This window comes from Semicossyphus pulcher, unplaced genomic scaffold, assembly GCF_022749685.1.
Source record: "Semicossyphus pulcher isolate SPU_LCO1_2020_fin unplaced genomic scaffold, fSemPul1.0.p SCAF_17, whole genome shotgun sequence".
NCBI lineage: Eukaryota > Metazoa > Chordata > Actinopteri > Labriformes > Labridae > Semicossyphus > Semicossyphus pulcher.
The window spans coordinates 13694208-13716006 of NW_027211681.1; the positions used below are offsets into that span (position 1 = coordinate 13694208).

General features: G+C 42.3%; 2 protein-coding genes and 2 non-coding genes across 6 annotated transcripts in view; 2 read left to right on the plus strand and 2 right to left on the minus strand.

Moving 5' to 3' along the window:
• Nucleotides 1-229: 229 nt before the first annotated feature.
• trnak-uuu (transfer RNA lysine (anticodon UUU)) lies at nt 230-302 on the minus strand. Its single transcript has one exon. It is a non-coding gene; the product is annotated as a tRNA-Lys (tRNA).
• Nucleotides 303-1667: 1365 nt separating this feature from the next.
• Nucleotides 1668-1759, plus strand: trnar-ucu (transfer RNA arginine (anticodon UCU)). The gene is given in 2 exon segments: nt 1668-1704; nt 1724-1759. It is a non-coding gene; the product is annotated as a tRNA-Arg (tRNA).
• Nucleotides 1760-2874: 1115 nt separating this feature from the next.
• LOC138594413 (fibrinogen-like protein 1) lies at nt 2875-8914 on the plus strand. The gene is made up of 7 exons (XM_069665485.1): nt 2875-2931; nt 3644-3812; nt 5076-5235; nt 5379-5476; nt 5554-5642; nt 7980-8197; nt 8314-8914. The coding sequence occupies exons 1-7, from the start codon at nt 2875-2877 to the stop codon at nt 8546-8548; spliced, it is 1026 nt and encodes a 341-aa protein (XP_069521586.1). The 3' UTR covers nt 8549-8914.
• Nucleotides 8915-9478: 564 nt separating this feature from the next.
• Nucleotides 9479-21799, minus strand: part of LOC138594618 (microtubule-associated tumor suppressor 1 homolog) — a 93035-nt gene continuing 80714 nt past the window's right edge. For 2 of the 3 annotated variants that reach the window (XM_069665776.1, XM_069665775.1), the window contains exons 11-18: nt 16745-16868; nt 16546-16636; nt 15485-15590; nt 14138-14211; nt 13191-13289; nt 12666-12782; nt 12419-12516; nt 9479-10888 (exon numbers count right to left, since the gene is read on the minus strand). In XM_069665776.1, coding sequence (XP_069521877.1) covers nt 10672-10888; nt 12419-12516; nt 12666-12782; nt 13191-13289; nt 14138-14211; nt 15485-15590; nt 16546-16636; nt 16745-16868 — 926 coding nt within the window. In that variant the 3' untranslated portion in view covers nt 9479-10671. The remainder of the gene's footprint in view (nt 10889-12418; nt 12517-12665; nt 12783-13190; nt 13290-14137; nt 14212-15484; nt 15591-16545; nt 16637-16744; nt 16869-21799) is intronic. The other variant, XM_069665777.1, reaches the window with a different exon arrangement.

The window sequence follows — 21799 nt, forward strand, 5'->3', positions numbered from 1 at the left end:
CGGTGAATGACGATTGGTCGATTTCAGGGAAAGCAAGGTTCTACATAGAAACCTGCAGCTGTTCTGAACGGCCCATTTCAGAGGCTACCTTTTTAAAAATGTCATTATGGAAAAACACGGAATTAGAGAACAATAAACACCCAAAAATGTGAAACCCATGCAAAATATGAGAATACGATCAAAATGAGAACGATACGATAATTTAATGTAGGCTTATCGAAAACATTATCGCCCGAACAGGGACTTGAACCCTGGACCCTCAGATTAAAAGTCTGATGCTCTACCGACTGAGCTATCCGGGCTCATGATAGAGTGAGAAATCACGTACAGTTTTGAATTAATATATATTAATAGTTATGGCTAAACAGTAAGTGTAGTATCTACTGTGTAGTTATGTCCACAGTGGTAAAATGCTTGGTAACACTGCACAATGCAGAGGTGCTGGATTACCAGAATACACGTCAATGTAAGCATCAGTAAGGCTGGTAAGGTTAGCCCTGCTCAACACGACGTCATAGCACACCACTAATAAATAAATCTCTGTGATGTCGTGATTTACCCAGTGTGTCCTTTAATGGCGACGCGCAACTGGTTCTTCGCGACAAAAATCCTACATGCACGTTCTAACAATGGTCAAGTAAACATGTTCCGTTATCCACATCAAGAATACAACTTCCTGTTGTTTTTCAGAACAAAAACACCGAGAACTCGATTAAGTTGTAACGTCTGCCACCTCAAACTTGCAGTTTCACTACCTGAAAAACGCACTAACAAACAATATCAGTAAATTAACCACATTGACTGCGTGAGGAGCACTCTGGAATAACTTAAACAAACTTCTCCAACAAATATTCATGTTTATTAACGGTTTAATGGTGTTCGTTTTATTATCTGTTTCTTTAAGCTTAAAGAAATCGGATTGTTTCTAAACCAGCAGAAGCGTTTTAAGATGAACCTATTCCAATGTCAGACGAAGTCCAAACTACTTTACTTTTATCTCTTCTCTTTAAGAAAAAGAGTGTTCACAGCAACACAGTAGTTAGTACAACAGGGGGCGCTACATGACCGAGCGTGAACCCCGTATTATCAGCCAGTCCAGCAGTGGCATCAGTCCGAATCCAACCCAAGAACCTTGATATGTCCCCCTCTCTATTTCCCGCACTTACTTTCTCTCTTGAGCCTTCTTATACAAGAAAGACAAAAATGACCAAAAATAACTCGTAAAAAGTGCGTTTAACAGTATAACAGTTACTTCGTTCACTGGTTTGACTCTTTTATTTTGAAGGCACACACAACACAGCCAAACAGGAAGTTCTGTCAGGTTCGCGTGCAGTGCTCTGAATCTTCAAATGGCAAATCGAATGACGACCATCCGTGCTCATAAATTCTGCTGACAGACATTTAAAAAGAATACGCTTAAGTTTTTTAGCTAAACTAAAAACTTTACCGTCTAGAAACAGCCAGAAAGTGAAGTGAAGAGATGCTCGAGTAGGAGATTCGGATGTCAGCTCCTTCGTCGGTTCCGTGACTGTCCTCGGCCCAGTTCACAATTGTTCACTGTGATATAGTGTCGTGAATTAAGCAACATCATTAATTTACATTATGTTATACTGTTAAACGTACAATTGTACCGTTTTTAATGTGACGCGCGTTTATATGCAACAGGTGGCTCCGTGGCGCAATGGATAGCGCATTGGACTTCTAGTCAAGCACTTGAGAAGTGATTCAAAGGTTGTGGGTTCGAGTCCCACCGGAGTCGCATTTTGTCGGGCAAAGCGGGTTGTCCACGACCCTTACGGTCGGTTTATGTAACTTTTACTTCAGTACGGCCGCCTGTAAGTCGATCTTATTCATGGTATCGACAGCTAATCACGTTTCCGTTTGCTAGCACATATCTAGCAGTATGCCATGGCCAATCAGCGCTCGTATCGATGCCAAGATTTCCCCCAGCAACTAGCCTACCATTGACCAATCACTGTGTACAAGTGATTCTGAGCCCGCCCACAGATCTCCTGGAGATTTCTGTGTCGTCGGCTGTAAACAAGAGAAACAGAATTGATACGATAACGACTAGTTGATTCACATACCAACATTTCGATAGGAAGTCAATCCTTTATATCTATTGTCAATACAAATAATTTGGCAAATAGATACTAATGAATAACCTGTGTGGAGAAACGCGGTTACAAAAAGCCAGGAAATTACCCTCCAGCTTTAAACATTTTTTTAATCTACTTTGTATCTTTATTATGTTTTTATTTTAATTTTTCAGTGGCTTGTCTCCACTTAATCACTTACAGGGAAGTCTCACTGCAATAAGTCGACATACCGGTATGAGAAATAGACAGAGGACTCACAAACAAACACAACACAGTGCTACCATTTACTATCTACATCAATGGATGAGACAAAGAGGTATTACAGAAACACAAGACAAGTGCAGAAGCTTAAACCAGTAGTTCGGTCTATTTTCTGGTCTATGAGTGTGTTTGTACCTTTATTTTTTTATTGTGCGCATACCAAATTCGGAACGAGCAGGACTCGATACCACGATCTCAGGTTGTATTTCAGGCTATTAATGATAGCTTTCACTCGACTGACAAGCATCCGTCTACTGCCGCAAGTAAAAATCAAGTATAAATCAAGGCTAAGGTGCTTTTATTGCCACCACCAGTTATGTGAAATCAGACAGCGACTGTGTTCTCCAACCACTAGATGGAGGCTTATTTACAAAGTGTCTGTTCATCTGCTGCCTCAGAGAGAAAAAGTGATGCTACATCCTCAAAAGCTCAGACTGGGCTGAGCAGCGGAGAGAGGACGTCAGCGAGACGCTACAGACACAGTTTGACTGAGCATCACATCAGATCTTTGAATATGGGAGTGCTGAGGACATCGGTGGCCTTTCTGCTCCACCTGGCTGCAGCTCTGGCGGTAAGATGCTCCAGATGACAAATTATCACAATAGACACTAAGATATAAGACTTTTATTTTCTATATTTAATGCAGTTAGTTTGGAGTTTATGAGTGCAGTTTATGGATCATAGAAGAGATGAAAACAGCAGCATGTCTTTCCTGAAACAGTTTCCCTCATACAGCAGATAATTAAAATCACAAAAACTAACTTCTGCCGATAGTTTTATGACTAAGTGATTAATATTTCAGTCAATAGTATGTCAAAAAGAGTTTGGTCCAAGAAAGTGTCCAAGATGTAAAGACTCACTCTACATTTACTGTTATAAATGACAAAGGAAGGCAGTAAATATTAACATTTAAGCAGCTGAAACCTGCACCATGTCTGACGTTTTTACTTGAAAAGTGACTGAAACGACTCACAGAATAGTTTTAAAGTGATCGACTAGCTTTATTATTATTTTAAGCTTTATTAGCAACTTGAAACATACACGATTGATTTTATTCAAACTGTGTTAAAATAAACACGTGGCTCGTCAATTTTACACAACTTAAATGATCTATTTCTTATGTTGCAGTGAAGCGTTCATTCAAAAATGCTTATCAGTGGTCTCCAGGATTTCGTAGCATTTTCTGTGATTGTTGCAGCCAAAAATATCTTTTGATAATGCTTCTGATCGTCTGATTAAGCCTCTGTGTACCAGCTACTGATCTTGTCTGTCTCTCTGTCCAGGCCCCTGTGCCATGTGAGGAGAAGGTGGTCCGCCTGGAAGCCGAGATCCAGGGCCTGAGGAACGTCATCAACGACCAGCATCACTACATCCAGGAGCTCCACCACAGCCAGGCCCAGCAGCTGGAGCACATACCCAACTCACACCTGGGCCCTGACAACCTCTACAGAGGTAAAGTCAGAGAGATCCATTAGAGATCAATTGTGTCCACCTCCAGCTCTAGACTTCCTACATTGTGTCAATCTACCTAATTGATTTCCTTCCTGCCTAACGTCCTACTCACACACTTCATTATGTACTAGCTCCTTCCCTACCAGCAAAACCCATCATAGGCTGCAAGCAGCAGATTGACAAAAGCTCCGTTTCCATCATAGAAACTTTTCCCCACAGAAATTTAGTTCAAAAGTAAAAATAGACGTCCTTTCTTTATTGTCAACGGACAAAATTGCGTAATGTTTAAGGGTAAGGGTGGAAATACAGACAATAATTGGCTGAAGGAAACTTTTTCCATCCATCCACTATTTATACCACTTATCCTGTTCAGGGTTGCGGGGAAGCTGGAGCCTATCCCAGCTGTCATTGGGCGAGAGGCGGGGTTACACCTGGACAGATCGCCAGACAATCACATGGCGGACAAACAGACAGACAACCTTTCACGCTCACATTCACAACTACGGGCAATTTAGAGTCACCGATAAACCTAACGAGCATGTCTTGGGACTGTTGGAGGAAGCCGGAGTACCTGGAGGGAACCCAGGCATGCACGGGGAGAACATGCAAACTTCTGCTGCCTCTATCGGCTATGTTGTTTGTGTTATTGTCTCAGCAACTCCTGTTTTCTGCAAGGTTAAAGTGCTGTTATTGTCAATGGAGTCTGGAGGCTTTGTCCAAAGTGATGTAACAGGTGCTCATGGTTCCAAAAGCATCTTACTGCTCAACAGAAATCTCTGTCTCTGTGGGGATCATTTCTCTCAGACACTCCAGATAACAATCGGAGCCAGTCCAAAAACATGCAGTTAAAGAGGACAGCCTTTATCAGGCTCATTTGCCTGCAGGTAGCCATTACAGTTTGTTTGATTGCTGCAGGCTGAAGAAATCTGCTGGAGCTTTTCCAATTACTCATTTAGATGGTAAAATATGTTAGAATAGGATCCAAGTTTAATAATAAGTACCATAATCCATGTACAGTAAGTCTGGTCCAACGCCTCCGTACGTTTAAGACAAACAAGGTGGTGAAGATTTAAGATCAGCCGTCAGCATGTTGTAGCTCAGTCAGTGTCTGAAATGAGTCTGCAGCTGCCTCACAGGAAAGCAAAAGAAGGCCCCATGAATCTCACGTGAAGCGATCGTGTCTGTGTTTCTGTGTGTGTGTGTGTGTGTGTGTGTGTGTGTGTGTGTGTGTGTGTGTGTGTGTGTGTGTGTGTGTGCGTTCAGACTGCTCCGAGGTGTTTGCAGACGGTAACGTGGCCAGTGGGCTGTATGTGATCCGTCCGGACGGCTCTCCCACCGCTCTGAGCGTCTACTGCGACATGAACAACGGAGGAGGGTGGACAGTCTTCCAGAGGAGGAGAGACGGCAAGGAGAGCTTTGACAGGTGTGTGTGTGTGTGTGTGTGTGTGTGTGTTAGCTACAGACACATTAAAATGCATATTTACCTGCTGCATGTGATGTGTAATCATTATGTGCCCTCTGTGTGTGTGTGTGTGTGTGTGTGTGTGTGTGTGTGTGTGTGTGTAGAGCGTGGGTGGAGTACAAGCATGGATTTGGAGACCTCTACTCACCTGAAGGAGAATTCTGGCTGGGCAATGAAGCTCTGCACTATCTCACTTCACAAGGTGTGTGTACCTGAGTGTGTGAGGATGGTTGGTGAGACATTACAAAGTGTGCGTGAGTGTAACTCGGTGTCTTCTAGGAAACTACGACCTGCGGATCGACATGGAGGACTTCGAGGGGAATCAGCGCTTTGCAGAGTACAAGAACTTCAAAGTGGACGATGAAAAGGTGAAACAGAGAGAAAAGTTAAAGCATCATTTTGGCTGCATCATGATCCCCTCACTTGGCCCCTCCCCTCCGTTTGTGCACTCCTGTGTGTTGTTGGGTTTCTGTTTTCTTTTGGCTTTGGGGGGTAGTTCTTAATCAGCCCACAATTTAATGTTTTCAAAGGCACACTACAAACAAACTAACACAACAGAACTTGAAACATGGCCACTGGTCAGGGTTACCACATTCATTATTATACACTATTTTAGATGTTTTATCTGTAAAGTCGCTTACGAATTATGGTATTGTCAGACTGCAGTGTAGTTGCTTATTTGGCTTTTCCCTATATGTCTCCTGTGTCTCTACTCAACAGCTGTTTAATAGTGTAAAAATGCTTCAAAAAATTGATGTTTTTTATCTTAAAAATGCTGCAAATGTCTTTTTGCAACAACCCGTTCCCTTTGCCTCTCATCTTCCGCTTTACTTTCAAGTTTCTGGCTTCTCATATCAACTTATCAGACCCTCTTTGGCTTTTAAGCCACCAGCAGCAAATTCAGAAACCTATTCAGACCATAATAGTTATAGTAATAATCTCAAAGTTCTCAGTTTCATTCTATTTGGAGGCACCTTATGGCGATAAAAGGCTCTTGTGGGTGCATACGTCCCAAATGGCCAGGCGTCCACGGTCGGCTCCGGTTGTAACTCTTGATTTTCCTGGCTGACGGTCGCTTTCCTTTTCAGACTGTTTGCTTCATCTGAGCGTCGAGTTTGTTTCTTCTTCTTTGGATTTTCACTTCTTGTTGAAGTTGTATCTGTAGTCATCCATCTTTTCTTTGTTTGTTCAGCCATAGTAGATTACTGTTTAATCGCAACACTTGCAGAGAGCGGAAAAGCAGGCGCTTAGCTCCGCCTACCCTCTCTGGCAGACCAACCACTGCTGGCTGATGGAGAACGCGTCACTAACTGGGCGCCGCTTGTGATTCTTTCCACAAATGTCGCCACAGACACCCAGTCTGTAATAATACTATATACTGCAAATGCAAAGGCTTTCATCAGTGAAGTTGTTGTGAGTTTTTACCGCAACATTGACGCTCTCTTATCTTGTCATTCTTTTAAAGAGATACTGGGTCATAAATAGTTTGACATAAACAAATACACAGCTTAAGATGTTTCTCTGATCGTTCTGATATGTAAATATTTTATGTGAGCTTATTGAAAAATATTAAGATATTTCGCTCAATATTTTCCCTCAAACTGTAGATTTGTTTTTTACTTTTTACTAATCTGATTTTCAGGGCACTGGTGAGGAGGGGCAGCGGGGTGGGTTTGGGATTTGGCTTTAGAAGCATCTTGTTTCGTAAAATGTTCAGACACTATAAATGATGATTTTAAGATTGATTGAAATACCCCAAAACCAACGTTAGAGCCGCTTAAAAAACATACAAAAATGGAAAAATATGTTCATTGTAGCAAAACTAGCTTACTCAACTTAAATGCTAGTTAGCAGACGTTATTTTAGTTCGAAACTTATTTAAAACAAACCATATTTAAACTTTACAATCTTCTTGCAGACACTAACCTTTTGCCTCTTCGACGGGTGCTACGACACGAAACAATTCACTCTTTGACCTTTGATTTCAACGTTTTCCTCACGTTACTTTTACGATCGGTAGGAAGTCTTTTCAAAGTAGTTTCAAAATAAAATCCCCTTTTTTCTTTTTTAATCGAAGACAAGAAAATCAAACACTTTAGAAAAGGCAAAATTAAAGTCCCAGAATCACACATTTCTAGAGTTAAAACATAAACGGTGTTACTTACAGCTCTTGTGTTTTGGCTGAGTTTTTTTTTTTGAGTCTCTACAATTTTCTCTTGGGTCTTTGGCATTTAACACAATTTAAATATGATTTACCTTTTTCAGACTTGATTAAATTAATCATGTTTTTCTTAAAGCCGCTGCCCTCTTTTTCTTTCCTAAAAACAGCTCATAACTCTTTCTGTCTGTCTTTCCCCAGACTACTTCCTTTCCTTCCCTTTCTGTCTTTAACCTCGTCCTCTCTTCATTTCCCATAACAGCAGCAGGCTTATTTAGACTATGTATGTTCTTTGTCTTTATGCTACAGACACAACAGCAAAGTCGTGGGTCCGGGTAGCACAGCTGTTCCCCATCTCTTCCTCTTCTCATCAGACTTCTACCCCTGTCTGCTCCTTCTTTTTCCTCTTCCTGTTGTGTCTATTATCCCTCCATCTTTCCCATCCTTGTCTTACAATGAGGCTTCTCTTTTCAGAGCCAAACCTCTCGAATACAAGGTTAGAATGTAAATGTACCAAAATGAAAGATCCTCCTCTGTTCACTCACAGGACCAGTACCAGTTACATCTGGGAGAGTACACTGGGAATGCAGGGAACGCCCTGGCTGACGCCCGAGGCCCCCCCTTTGCTGGGCAGCAATGGACCAGTCCAGACTTCGACGGGGTCAAATTCAGCACGTACGACCACCTGAATGATGCTGCTGGTGATGCTGAAAATGATGACGCCAGGTGCATCAGACACAGCAAGTCGGGCTGGTGGTTCAGCAGGTAAGATACTCAAACTTCAGTGTAATGTGGAACTCCAGTTATGTGCACATTACACAGAAAACGGGAGAAAAGTGTATAAAAGTGAATATTTTTAATGATTTTCTTTTCGTTTACAGGTGTGACTCCGGCAACCTGAACGGCCATTACTACAATGGACCGTACAAAGCGATGATGGATGACGGGGTGGTGTGGTACACCTGGCACGGCTGGTGGTACTCCATCAAATCCGTGGTCATGATGGTACGAGCCGCTGACCTCGAGAATCCGCCGCCGGCTATTACCCCGTCACCCGGTCAACTCGACCCCGGCAAAGCAGCGGGTGACGTCGTCGGTCTTCAGCATGACGTGTAGAGGTGTCTGCTCACTGCAGCTGAAAAGCTTTCCTGTTTTTGTTTACATTTTACTTCAAAGGTAATTCTGTTGTTTTTGTTTTTAAGCCTGGGACTTAGTTTTAGATATTTTGGATATAAAATGAGTAAGTATGAAATAAAACATGTACAGTTTTGGAACTGCTCCAGAAGATTCAGCCTGTAATCACTGCGACATAATCCTGGGGGACCAATTGAGCCCAGTCAAAAAACATCCAATAAAACTTATAAACCGACTCAGATTGTTACTTTTAGTATCTGAAAACATTATAGAAATGATTCCTACAGAGATGGATCATTTTGCTTTAATAAGGTATTTTTTTTAACCAGTAAAAACCATTCTCTTCAAAGCCACCAAACTCCATTGACAAAAACAGCCTTTTTACCTCGCAGAACACTAGGTTTGCTGGTCGACTGCTCCCTCGGTTTGATGATTTGTTTGTGTTATTATGAGACTTTGGTGTTTTAAATTTATTCAGATCAAACAAAACATTTGTGTAGCGCATAATAAAACAAAGAAACTTACAAACCTTGGTGGCAAATCCTGTTTTATTCTGCAAAATAAAATGAGCTTTTTTGTCAGTGGAGTCTGGTTACATTAAAGACAGCCACGTAACGGCTGTTCCTGGTTTCAAACAAAGCGTCTTACCCTGTATCAGTGAGGTTTCTCTCTGTAGGGACCTTTTCTGTAATGTTTTTAGACAGTTTGAATAACAATCTGAGTCTGTCTGTGGCAAAAATGAGAAGGGTTTGTCCCCAGGGATGATGTTGCAGCTGCATCCTTTACAAGGTGGAGACTTAAGAAAATTGTCCCACTCAACCCTCTTTCTGTATTTCAGCTGTATGACTTTTTCAAGCATGTTTACGGTTGCATTCATCTTAATATTACAAATAAAACAATGCTGATTTAATCTTATGTCATACTGTATTTATTCTGTGTCCAAAATAAAGCAGAACATGGTACAATGAGGCAATTCGGGTACATCGGAGGTTTTTCAGGACGAACACCAGACACACAAAGTTTGTTTTGGATTGGAGTCTGTTGTTTGAGGGAGATTTCTCTGTGGAAACGATCACTGGTGATTTAATATGCGACCCAAAGCAAAGAGATAATGACAGATCAGTCATTGGTTCAGCTTTGCCTTGTTTCTCTTTGGGCACAAGGTGATTTCAGAGGATGTTAGGGGGGTTTATCTCTTATTTAATGAGAGATTGAAGGGAAAAAGTAACGGGGGAGGGAGGTAAACACTTAAATAAACTGCATATTTGGCTCTGAGAAGGTGTGTGTGTGTGTGTGTGTGTGTGTGTGTGTGTGTGTGTGTGTCTGCACCTGCTCAGATTTAACATCCAAGGGTGATTACATTCCACAAAGTAGATTAAGGTAGAGGTTGTGAGGAGCTCACAGGAGGAACAGACATCCATTGGATCAAAGGTTCATGTCAGTAATTCAGGTGAGTTCCTCTAATAAACAAGCTCAATACTTGTTCCTGTTTTCTCCAACAGAAGCACATCAAGTCCGTCCACTTCATCCAGAGGCCCAAAGCAGATCCGTGATTGAGCTTCGCTCTTTGGGGGAAAAAAACGTCCTCTTAAAAAGGAAGGAAAAAGGCAAAATAATCCATGCTAATCCACCAAGAAGTACCCGTCATTTCATTTCATCATTCACCAAACCCAAACATTTAGAGTCTGTGTCCACAAACTCCACAAAACCAAGGTTTTTTCTCACCCTCCGCCTTAAAAAAGAGGCCGTAAGAGAACAGGATGAGCTTAAACTGTACAACATAACAGAAAAAAGGGTGAGGATAGTCATAACGAGAGTGAGGCGCTATGTACAGACCCTGAGGTGTGCCTGTTGTTTAGGTTTTCCTCAGAAAAGGAAGAACAGGCGTTTGAGAGAGAACGGGCCAGTCCCACGCTCACACTTAAGTGCATCGGTGCCACTGCAACGTCTTTTCGCTTTCAAAATAAAAGTCTTTAATACAATTTATTCCAAATGTACAAGTTCAACACCAACCGACTGAAGTCGTCCTCTATATCTTTGTGATGAGGAGAACCAGGAGGTCAGAGGGGAGAGGCAGGGGCTGCAGTTTGTTGTTGTTGTTGAGGTTATCTGGGCGATACGGGGGCGGCTGTGGGGAAGGAGGCAGAGTTCCGGGGTGAGCTGAAGGGTGAGGTGGGTGAGAGGCGGCGGCTGGGACTCGCCAGCAGGTCTCCGTTGTGCAGCTTCCACAGCAGCTCCTCGTTCTCCATGGACAGACGCTTGTTGACCTTTGACTCCTTCTGCAGCGTCTGCTGTAGGAGAGCCTGCTCTGTGGACAGCTGCCTGCAGGGGGAGACAGAGAGCTGTGACGGGCTGCAGGGAGTGCCAGTTGTGAGGTCATTTCATGCTTCTCAAAAGCTTTCTATCCCTACGATTTGTTCAACCTGAGCTAAAAGGTTTATGTAAATCAATCAAACTAAATAATTTATGATTTACTTATGATCCCAAATTTGTGATCTGACTTGTAATTTCATTAGCTTTTTTAAAATATACACACAAAACAGCTTCAAAACATTACATACAAACATTTCTAAATCAAGAAATGTGAACAAAACATTTCTTGACACTTCAGAGGTTATTTGAACTAAACTATTTGTTTAGTGGATATCATTTCTGAGTATCTTCAAATGCTTCATATCTCCAAAATCTGTGTACCCCAAAGGTTTAGTAAATTATGCTTCATTTATTTTGGCTTTTATTTAAATAGTTGAAAAAGGATTATGCCAACAACTCTGAGGCAAGATCACAGCCGCCTGCGTGTTTTCCAAAACCTTTTACACTGCACGTAACGTGATGAAATGACCTCATCGAACAAACAGAAAAAATGACGATGCAAAGGATGTTTTAGCTCCTGAGGACCTTTAGGATCCTGTGAAATAAGATAATACCTGTAATAACGCTCCACACACACACACACACACACACACACACACACACACACACACACACACACACACACACACACACACACACACACACACACACACACACACACACACACACACACACACACACACACACAGTGTTCTATCTATCAGATTATGAGTTACAGGTAAGACGTGAGATAAAAGCATTGCTGATCGACCTTTTCACTCTGCAGCAGCTGAAAGTCCACAGAATGCTGAACCTCCACGTACATAACAGACATGAGGCTTTAATAGTTCAAAATCTAAATATTTAAATGTGTTTGCTGCTCAGTCTGCTGGGTTCACATTCAAATTGCCTCCTTCTGCGGGATCTGTGTCAGGATGAACTCTCCCGCTGCTTCCAGCCAGTGTCCAGTGTGATGAGCTGTTAGCTCGGATCAGCACCAGGATTTCTCTGATGGACACCAACTACCGGCGTTCTGTTTGGGCTGTGGAGCGCCTGTCCATCTGTCTCCAGTGAGTGGCAGCTTCACTGTATCTAGCAAGTCACACATCAGCTGAAATCTGGTGTACTACAGAAGTATGAACCCAAAATGAGTAGATTTGCTGCGATTCATTACCAATAAAGGGGTCCAAAAAAGATGCTGAAACAAATAGATCATGACGGAGACTTGAATAAAGGTACATTTCTTTCTTTGTTACGACTGTGTGCAAGAAGAAAAACAAATAACTCTTAAAATGCTTGTTTTTTGAATGGAGTTTGGATTGACCTTTTCTGATTCAACGTCAGGATGTTGAATTTCTCGCTCAAGTTGAAACTTAAACAAGATTCTCTTCATGCCTGCGATGAATCGTGTCTATTCACATCTGATGTAACTGGAAAATACACACACACACACGCGCACACGCACACGCACACACACACACACACAGCTGGAGTGCGTACCTTGAGAGAGCAGCGTGTTTGTCCATCCTGGCCCTGTAGTCCTCGTTCTCCTGTTGGACCTTGTTCAGACACTCCTCCAGCTTCACGTTCGTCTCCACCTGCAACGCATAAACACACACACGCACACACACACAGTTTGATGGTATTAATAATCTATATTACAGTCTTTATACGACTGATCCTCTTTGTGATCCAAACAATGTTCATTTCGACCACAGCGGGGCACCACAGACGGATCGGTTCTCACCAGTTTGTCCATCTCCATCAGCTTCTTCTCCTTCTGGTGCAGCTGGTTGTTCCTCATCTCCAGCACCACCTTCAGACTCTCCAGCTCTTGCTCCAGGTACACCGTGTGTGAGTCCTTCTGCACACAAACACACGCAGGTAAGAGCAGGCTAGATCAAACTGTAACGCTCCGTGTGGGGAAAGCGGCTCTCTGAAGCAGCACAGACAAACATGAAGAAGCTTTGAACTAGATAAAAGTTTAAAGTCTAAGAATGTTGTCTGATGGTTTATCTTGAGGAATCGGAGGTAACATTCCAACAACAGGCCTGATGACCCCTCTCGACCCCTGCTGTGATGACTTGTTTTGAATGACAGTTTTCGGTCTCTTGTTTGGGCTTCAGAAACTTCACTGAGGGAGGAATTTAACGTATTTTCTGTCTCAACAGAATTGCATCTACTCTACTCAGTTAAAATTCATCTTTAAATCCTGTCTGAGCCGAGAGTTACTGTCACACAAAGGTAGGATAATAGAAGTTAGAATATTCACCAGGTTCTTGTCGCTGAGTATGTGTTTCCTCCTCTCCTCCTCTGCTTGCAGCTTCTCGTTCAGAGCCTCCTTCTCCGCTGACAGCTCAGACACTTTCTCCTGTTAGGAGGGAAAGACGTGCAGACAGAGGAGGACAGACACAGAAGTTACTACTGAGAAGCAAAGCTCAGAGTCACAAACATGTTGCTCTGCTACTTCTTCGCTGTGTTTGCCAACACGAAAAAGAACAAGCATGTTGCAGGAAATACTACAGACACGAAATAAATCTGCTCAGTGTCGGAGCAAGTTGTGAGTGGATCTGGGGCTGAATGACTGATGCTAAACTGCAGGCAGCACACAGACGCTAAATTATCGGAAAAATGTTTCCATGATAAATCGTCAGCAACCCTCAGGAAGAATTTGGGAATTTTTCAAATATTTCCTTGAAACAAGTTGCAGGAAAAGTCTTCGGTAAGAAAGGCAGCTGCATTTTTCTACCCAAACGTAAGACTTGTTTAATTTCTGCACAAGAGTAACCTCTAACAAGCTGCACTGTGAGTTACTCTGCAGAAAAAGACCCTCTCTATATATATTTGTTATCAACAACGTCACACATCCTAATTTGGCGTCTATTCAAGCTGCAGATTTCCCATCGCTGCCTCTGCTCTGTCATTGCCACCGCTGCCCTGCACCAGTACTGCGCTCATACTTTCAGCCCCACCACCACCCCAGCATCCACCTGCAGGCTCCGGCTAGGGGGGGTTTAAGATATTATCTCCTCAAATTCCTGCATGTAAAAATAAATCTGTGAGGGGTGATGAGGTCGGAGCCGAGACGCCAAACACAAGCCGTGTTCTGCTGCTGCAATAAGCGTGACTGAACTGTAAGTGAAGTGAGGCTCAGATTGTTTCATGAAGACATTTATGTTGTTTTCTGTATTTAAGTGTAAATAAACGAACGTCTCTTACTGAGAGCGATGCTTCTGTCTCTTTCAGTGTTTTCTCCAGATTCTCCAGGTCGGTCTGCTGGATCTTCTTCAGCTCTGAAATAAAACAAACACACAATAACACAAGTCAGCAACAATAAATAAATCAATTAATACAAGTCAAAGAGCTCTACACAGCGGTTATCACAGTGTGAGACGTGCCTCCCCTGGGGGGCACCAGAGGACTTAGGCACAGCGCAGAAAGAAAAAATAACTTCTGCGATGTGTCGGGCAAAATGGATCCATTTTTATTCACTACAGAGAGAGAGAGGAGAGAGGAGAGAGATACTGGAGCAAGCAGAAAACAGAGGAAGTATGACCACGACTAAATAAAGTTCTGATTTTCATGGATGGTCCTGATGATGCTCCACTGCCACAGTTTGTAATGTGCAAAGATGTGCTCGTTAATGACAGTATGAGACCATGTAAACTCAGGCGTCATATTGAGACCAAGCAGTCTGTGGAGCCCACATCTCCCGTCCCCTTCACCTCCACTTACCGGTGTGAGCGGGGTTTTTCACATTGACCATGATAAAAAGAAAGCACCGGTCACGGCTGCAGGTGGAGGATGATCTGCGTTTTTTCCTTTCTAAAGTGCACCAAACGCTAACGTGCATCAAAGACGCAGAGTAAGTACAGGTGAGCATAATAAGACGGCAATAGTGGCAATAAGTTTGTTGCCGAAAGCGTGTATGAAAAGGATTTATGCATGATGCTGAGACGGTGATGCGCATAGTGCACACTAATGATTTAGTTTGGTGTCTGACTGTGAATAGATTGTGGAGGATTAGTTACTGAATCACTTTAGGTCAGAGTGGCCTACAGGTCAAGTTTAAATATGAGAGAACGAGTGTAATAAAGATGTTAAAAATAGACACAAACGACGTTTAAAAAATAAAGATAAAGATGTTTGCGGTCGTTTTTATGTTCTTTCAGGGGAGGTTCACTTTCCCACACTTTGAGACGTGACTGAAGCAACAAACCAACACCAAACAACAACAACAACAACAACAACAACAACAACAACAACAGCAGTGAGTTAACAAATAAATGATAAAACATGCACACAATAAAAATAGTGAAAATGCAGTTAAACACTAATATGTTAATAAAGTATCAACAGTAAAATCACAACAGAGAGTAAAAGAAGTTTATAAATCTAAAAGCCTTAAAGTATAAATTATAATAATTATAAAGCGTTACTGACTGAATAAATAAATTGGTTCATAGTTTGGTATTGTGTCAGACCGTACCTATATCTACTAATGTCATATAATATATATATTGTGCATGCTGAGCAGTGACAGGTGGGTTTCCGTCGTGCACACACCTTCTATAGATGTTTCATACTCCAGTTTGAAGTTCTCCATCTTCTGGCAGTGACTCACTTCCTGGTTCCTCCGCTCTGCTTCCTGTCGGCTCCTCAGCTCCTCCACCTGAAACACGCAGACGGAAAATCAATGTCTGGTAGTCGGTTTGAGCTTCTGTTGCTTCTTATAATCTTGTTACCACAGATTAGAGACAGCATGGTGATTATTCTGCTACGAGTGTGATGTTAACTGCTGGGAAACAGGGGAGAACGCAACGCACAATCCCTCCAGCCAATCAGAGATCATCTCGAGGAGGGCGGGATCACGTCTCTTAAGGTGACACACACCAGAGGAGACGTTTTGCTCTCTGCAGCATCTCTGCTTCCAAGGTTTAGGATTCGTTTCATGACGACCCACACTACTTCTTCCACAGATATTCTTCAGGTGCGCTACTGACCTTGTTGTCCACGCTAGCTAGCTCGTACCGCACTGTTACTGTATTTTAAACAATTTGAGTTACATTAAGTCAGTTAATTGAATTTGCACTGAATTTGCCTTCCTGTTTCTCAGGTCTTTATGCGCCACATGCAGGACAAACTGCGCTCACATGACGCACAGGTTACTGACAGTGTGACAGATATGTGTAAAAGTTTACTGATGTCCACAAATGAGTGTTTGTAAGGTCATCAACGTCCCGGGGGGGCTTAACTGGGGCTATGCAGTTTTGTGACGGGGCTATAGCACCGCCTGGGCGCGGCGTAGCACCATGCTTGTTCAGACAAACACACTCACACTGCTTCTAACAGGACGCCAGTTATCTGTCTCCTGACATGTTATCGCAGTTAATCCTTCAGATATATTACACGTCATGTTGAGTGAGTGTTTTCTTTGTCGCCTGTTGTGGAATTATTTCAATATAAGACTTCATTTTATGAGCGAGATGCTGAAGAAGATTTTACGAGACTAACAGGCACATACTTGTTAGTGTGAACACACAACAACAGTGACAAAACTGTATCAACATTTAATTAAAAAATGTGCGTGTGCGTGCGTGCGTGCGTGCGTGCGTGTGCGCTCTGACCTGCTGCTCCATCAGCATGCGGCACTTGTCGGCCTCCTCCTGGTACGTCTGGTGGACTTTGTCCCACTCTGTTTGGTAGAAACTCCTCAGTCTGACACACAGAGGGACAGAGAAGTTAAAGATTATTGTCATTATAAAAGAGACAAACTTGGAGCTTCACAAACGACTCTGAAGCTGTGAGCAGAGGTGGATGGCACACCTGTCCTCCAGCTGCACCAGCTCCTCCTTGTGCTGCTCCTCCAGCCTCTTCAGGGCCTCCTCCAGGCTGGCACGCGCCTCCTCCTTCTCCTTCTGCAGATGCTTGCAGCACTGCGACGACGCCACTGAAAGGAGAAGAGAAGAGCAGGAGGAAATGTTACAGGTGTGCACTTGTCGGACCCGGTTTGGAAATCAATGTTAAAGAGTTTTCTTGAATAATGAATCTGTTTATTGTGATTTCCTGCAGCTATAACTTTGTTGTTGTTTTTGGCATGATTTATTTTCTTTAGTGCTACCTTCTTAAGTTGTACCTGCTACATTTCTTTCTATATTGCACCTTTGTAGTAAATCATTATATAATTAAAGAACGTCTGTTACATAGCCTAACCTTGAATTAAAGGTTCTGTAAACTGTTGGTCTAATTTATATATATTGCTATAAAGACTTTTCAGAAACCAGAGATAGAAAACGATCTCTGTGATGGCTTAAGAGCACGAGGGCAGAAAAAAGCAGTGCAAGAAAAGTTCAGCTGAAAAAAATCCAGTTTTCTGAAATCTGAGTATTTTCACCACCGTGTCTGATTGGGTCAGTGTTTGATGGGGCTGCAGCTATCATTCAAAGTTTTATGATAAATTGCAACACTATGAGAAAGAGGATATATTGTGAAGACCTGTATTCTATATGCATATGGTTAAAAAACAAGTCTCCAATCAGAGCAGCTGGATCTACATTTGTATTAATCAAAGTCCGAGAAACGTCCAACATCGTAATAAAGCTCTTTGCACAATCTTTTTGTGAAGTTTTGTACATAAATTAACATTTGCATAAAAAGTAAAAATGTTTGCAAATTAATCAAAAAACAAGATATTTTTAGTTAAGTGTTTTGATGTTTTCTGTATTTATTTTACAAAGAACGTGTCGCTCCACCTGAACTCGCGCTACTTTTTCTCGCGGGTTTCAGAGTCGCTGAACCATGTGTGTTAAAAGTAGGGGGAGGGGCTTGTTTTGTCTGAGGAAAATAGACTTAGAAGTCCTAAAAATATACTGCATTTACCTGGTATAATTTCCTCTGTTTTTTTCACATAAATATTGCAGAACAAAAAGTTATCAATCCACTGAGCTTCTCGTTTGACCTTTAACTTTTTTACAGTGTCATCAACACACACACCAACACAACCACACCATCACATTATGTCAGTGCACACGGGACTGAGATGAGACCTGCCTGGAACAGTCGGTGTCTGAACAGGTAATGAATAACAGACTTTATGTACGTGTGTGTGTGTGTGTGTGTGTGTGTGTGTGTGTGTGTGTGTGTGTGTGTGACAGCCACATTCCAGTTTAACTACTCTTACAGCAGACATGAGATCCAGCCCCGAAAAACATCTGCAAGTCAGCTCAGAAGTATGCAGCGGGACTCATTCCTGTCATGACTGATTCAAACCCTCACAAGCACATGCACGCTCCCCTCCGTCACTCCCATCATCACACGCTGCTCTGATTTATGTCCGTTTATAATGTCAAATATTTGGGGGATAAAATCCAGGTGAGGAGGAGAACACCTGCACGAACAAAGACCTCTCGCGGCTTTCAGAGAAGCCTCAGCACTCACAGCTCACAGATTATAATCAGATCCTGATAAAGAAGCACGCTGCTCTCTGCCTGTAATATAAATATCCTGACTTATATAAATGTGTGTAACAGCTGGCTGTGGCCGGGACAGTTGCTGCTTCCCCCTGAATGGAGCTCTACAGTGCGAGCGTAAGCGCCTGTCGCGTGGTGATGGAGACACAAAGCCAACGACAGCTGAGAGCAGCTCAGACAGAAGCTCGTTCTCTGTCAGAGAGAGGACAACACAACCTCTGAAACAGCAGGTGCACGGCAGGTGGTGGTGTGAAATAATGACATCATTTAAACGAAAGATCTCTCCTCTTCTAACTGGTATGAAAATGTTTTCAGTCAAAAAGTTCAGTGTGGAAAGCTGGACACTCCCCACCCGCTCTGAGTAACTGGCAGCATAACTTCAACATAGTTTGGCATCTTTGTCATCTTCATCTTGGTGTTTTTGTATGAATCCCCTGTTTCACAGAAAATGAAGAAGTAGCCGAAAAGCTGAAGGAGCAGAAGAAGAAACAGAAGACGAACAGGACGAGGAGCAGAGGCCAAAGAAAAACAAGCAGAAGAAAAAAAGATGAGCAAGATGAAGAAGAAGATAAAGAAGAAGAAGAAGAACAAGAACAAGAAGAGGAGAAGAAGCCATAAAAGAAGAGCAAGAATAAGTTTAAGAAAAGGACAAAGCAAAAGAGGAAGAAGATGCAGGGGAAGAGGAGAAGACGACAAAGAAGAAGAAGCAGTGGAAGAAAAGGCAGTAGAAAGAGTTGAAAAGGATGAAAAAGAAGAAGAACAGGAAGTAGAAGCAGAAGAAGTAGGAGCATAAGAACAAGAAGGGGAGAAGAAGCCAAAGAAGAAGAAGAAGCAGAAAGAGTTAACGAACAGGAAAAAGAAGGAGAAGAACCTAGTATATTTCACGTTTCCTCTTAGACTGCAAACAGCTAATAAACAGGTTTAAGTTTAACGAGCCTCAGGAGCCAATAGCTCAGAAACATCGATCATATAAGAGCTTTAAGCTGCTGACTGTATGTCTCTGACCGCTCCTAAGATGAATAATACTGCTTCTGAAACACTCGCTGCCTTTATTCTGACAGTAGAAGAAGACTCCATTACAAACATTCATTTCAGACCTTTATACTGCAGAGTCAAAGGAAAACTGTTAAACGACCTGACATAACTCGGAGACACACAAACTGGCTGTTCCTGTTCAGTTTGACTTGAAGACTGCGCGCGTGTGTGTGTGTGTGTGTGTGTGTGCGTGTGTGTGTGTTGACAGCAGGGGTGTATACATTGCTGACATTCCTCAGCTCTGTGTGTAAAGAGACGAGTCAAAGGTCAAACACGCAGTAAAAGAAAAGATTACAGTCACTGCTGCTCAGGGTGATGGACGCAGGGAAAGTGGAGAGAGTGAGAGTGAGAGAGAGAGCGAGAGTGAGAGAGTGATGGTGAACAGCATGTGCTCTCCTGCTGTGTGTGTGTGTGTGTGTGTGTGTGTGTGGGCAGGTAGTTTGAGTGTGTGTGTGGGGAGGCCAAATTTAACCTGGCATCCAGAGCAAATGTGGGTGTGTGGACTTACATGTACTTAAATTACACTTGTGGTTATTTTTAATACATCATCATACTGTGTGTGTAAGCGAGGAGGGATGGGCCCTGATACAGGATTGCGATTAAGTGTCCCTTAGGATGATAAACGTTTCTACTTGATATAGACATCTGTTTGTTTCAGAGACGATCGCTGTGGAGAATTCGGCTTCCTGTACAAACGCTGTAAACAATGAACACAAAAAGAAACCCCACCTAAAATCTGAGCTAACGTCGATAACAGCAGCTTGGCTAGCAGCCCCTCCTGGGTCTGCCAAAGAGCATTGAAGAAACGATGATTTTTAATGTGAAACGGTTCTATGCAGTTATTCCACCAGTTTGAATGACCAGGTCCTTTTGTTGAGAAGAGGAGGAGACCTCTGCGGATAATTTGTCTCCCCTTAAAAACCCTCGAAAACAATGAACACTAAAGGACTGCTAACCTTAAAACAAGCTAAGCTAGCTAAGCTAGCTGTAGCAGCAGCTTAGCTTGCAGACTCCCAGAGAGACACTGCTTTATAACAAACGTCTGCTATATTTTTTAAAAGGATCTTTTTTTATTTTAAAGAAGAGAACCCTCTGCAGATGATTCGCAAACCCTTAATAACATGTTGAACGATGAACACCAAAAGCTTCCTAATCATCAGACAAGCTGAGCTTTAAGAAGCATGCTAGGCTAATGTTAGCAGCTAATCTAACTACAGTTGGAGCAGTGTTGGAAAGACCCTGACATTAAACATGAAGCTGCTTTATTCTGGGTTTTCGGCTAACAGTAAAAACTGTGCTAACGTTGTGAGCAGCATTTCGACTCTCAGCCCCTCTTAATGTTCTGTGTCCACTAGAGATCAAAGAAACACTGATTTTTAATGTCAAACTGTTACATTTAGTGGTTTTACTAGTTTTAATAACCAGGTCATTTTATTTAGAGGAGGCGGAGATCTGCGGATGATTTGGCTCTCCTTAAAAACCATCGGAAACAATTAAAACTAAGCTAACAAGCTAAGCTAACAGTAGCAGCAGCTCAGCTTGCAGACTCTCGGAGAGACACTGCTTTACAACGTAAAACTGCTTCAGTTTTAACAACTTTTTATCAAATCATCTGTTTATTTTGAAGAAGAGATCCTCTGCGGATGATTTGACTACACTTAAAAAAATCCAAATTCTCACTCAAGCTCAGCTTCTAGAGACATGCTAGGCTAATGTTAGCAGCATCTAATCTCGCATCAGTTGGAGCAGTGTTTGAAAGACCCTGGCTGTAAACATGAAGCTGCTTTATAGACGGGTTTAAACAGTTTTTATTAAAGAATCAGTTTGTTTATGTGAGGAGAAAGCCTGCGGGTAATTTGGCAAAGGCTAAAAACCATTGTGTGAGCAGCATTTTGTGTCCACTAGAGAGCAAAGAAACACTGATTTTAAACAAAATTAACTCAGTGTTTTCACAAGTTTTAATTTTCTAAACAAAGAAGGAAGCCCTTCAAAATTTGAAAGACAACTTTAAGTAAACTGTCTCGTAAAGTTTATAAAATACAGTGTCTGCTTTCTTCAGGCTTTTTCATTATCAGGATATTCCTCATAGTGACAGCTTTATCAAATCATTTATAAATATCTATTTTTATTCATTTAGAAAAAATGACTTGGCCCAGCCCTAGGCGCGTGTGTGCGTGTGATCTGTTTTTAATCCTGCTGTAACAGCCAAACAGGCAGAGCTGCTAGTGACATGACACACACTCCCAGTGATCTGACTGCATACGTACCAGTATCAGCTGGTGTTTAGGACACAAAGAGTGTGTTATCTCCAGTACACGTCAGGTTGTGTTGTTCAGAAAAAAGTGAAGGTTATTAACTGGAAAAAGTGAATGATCCT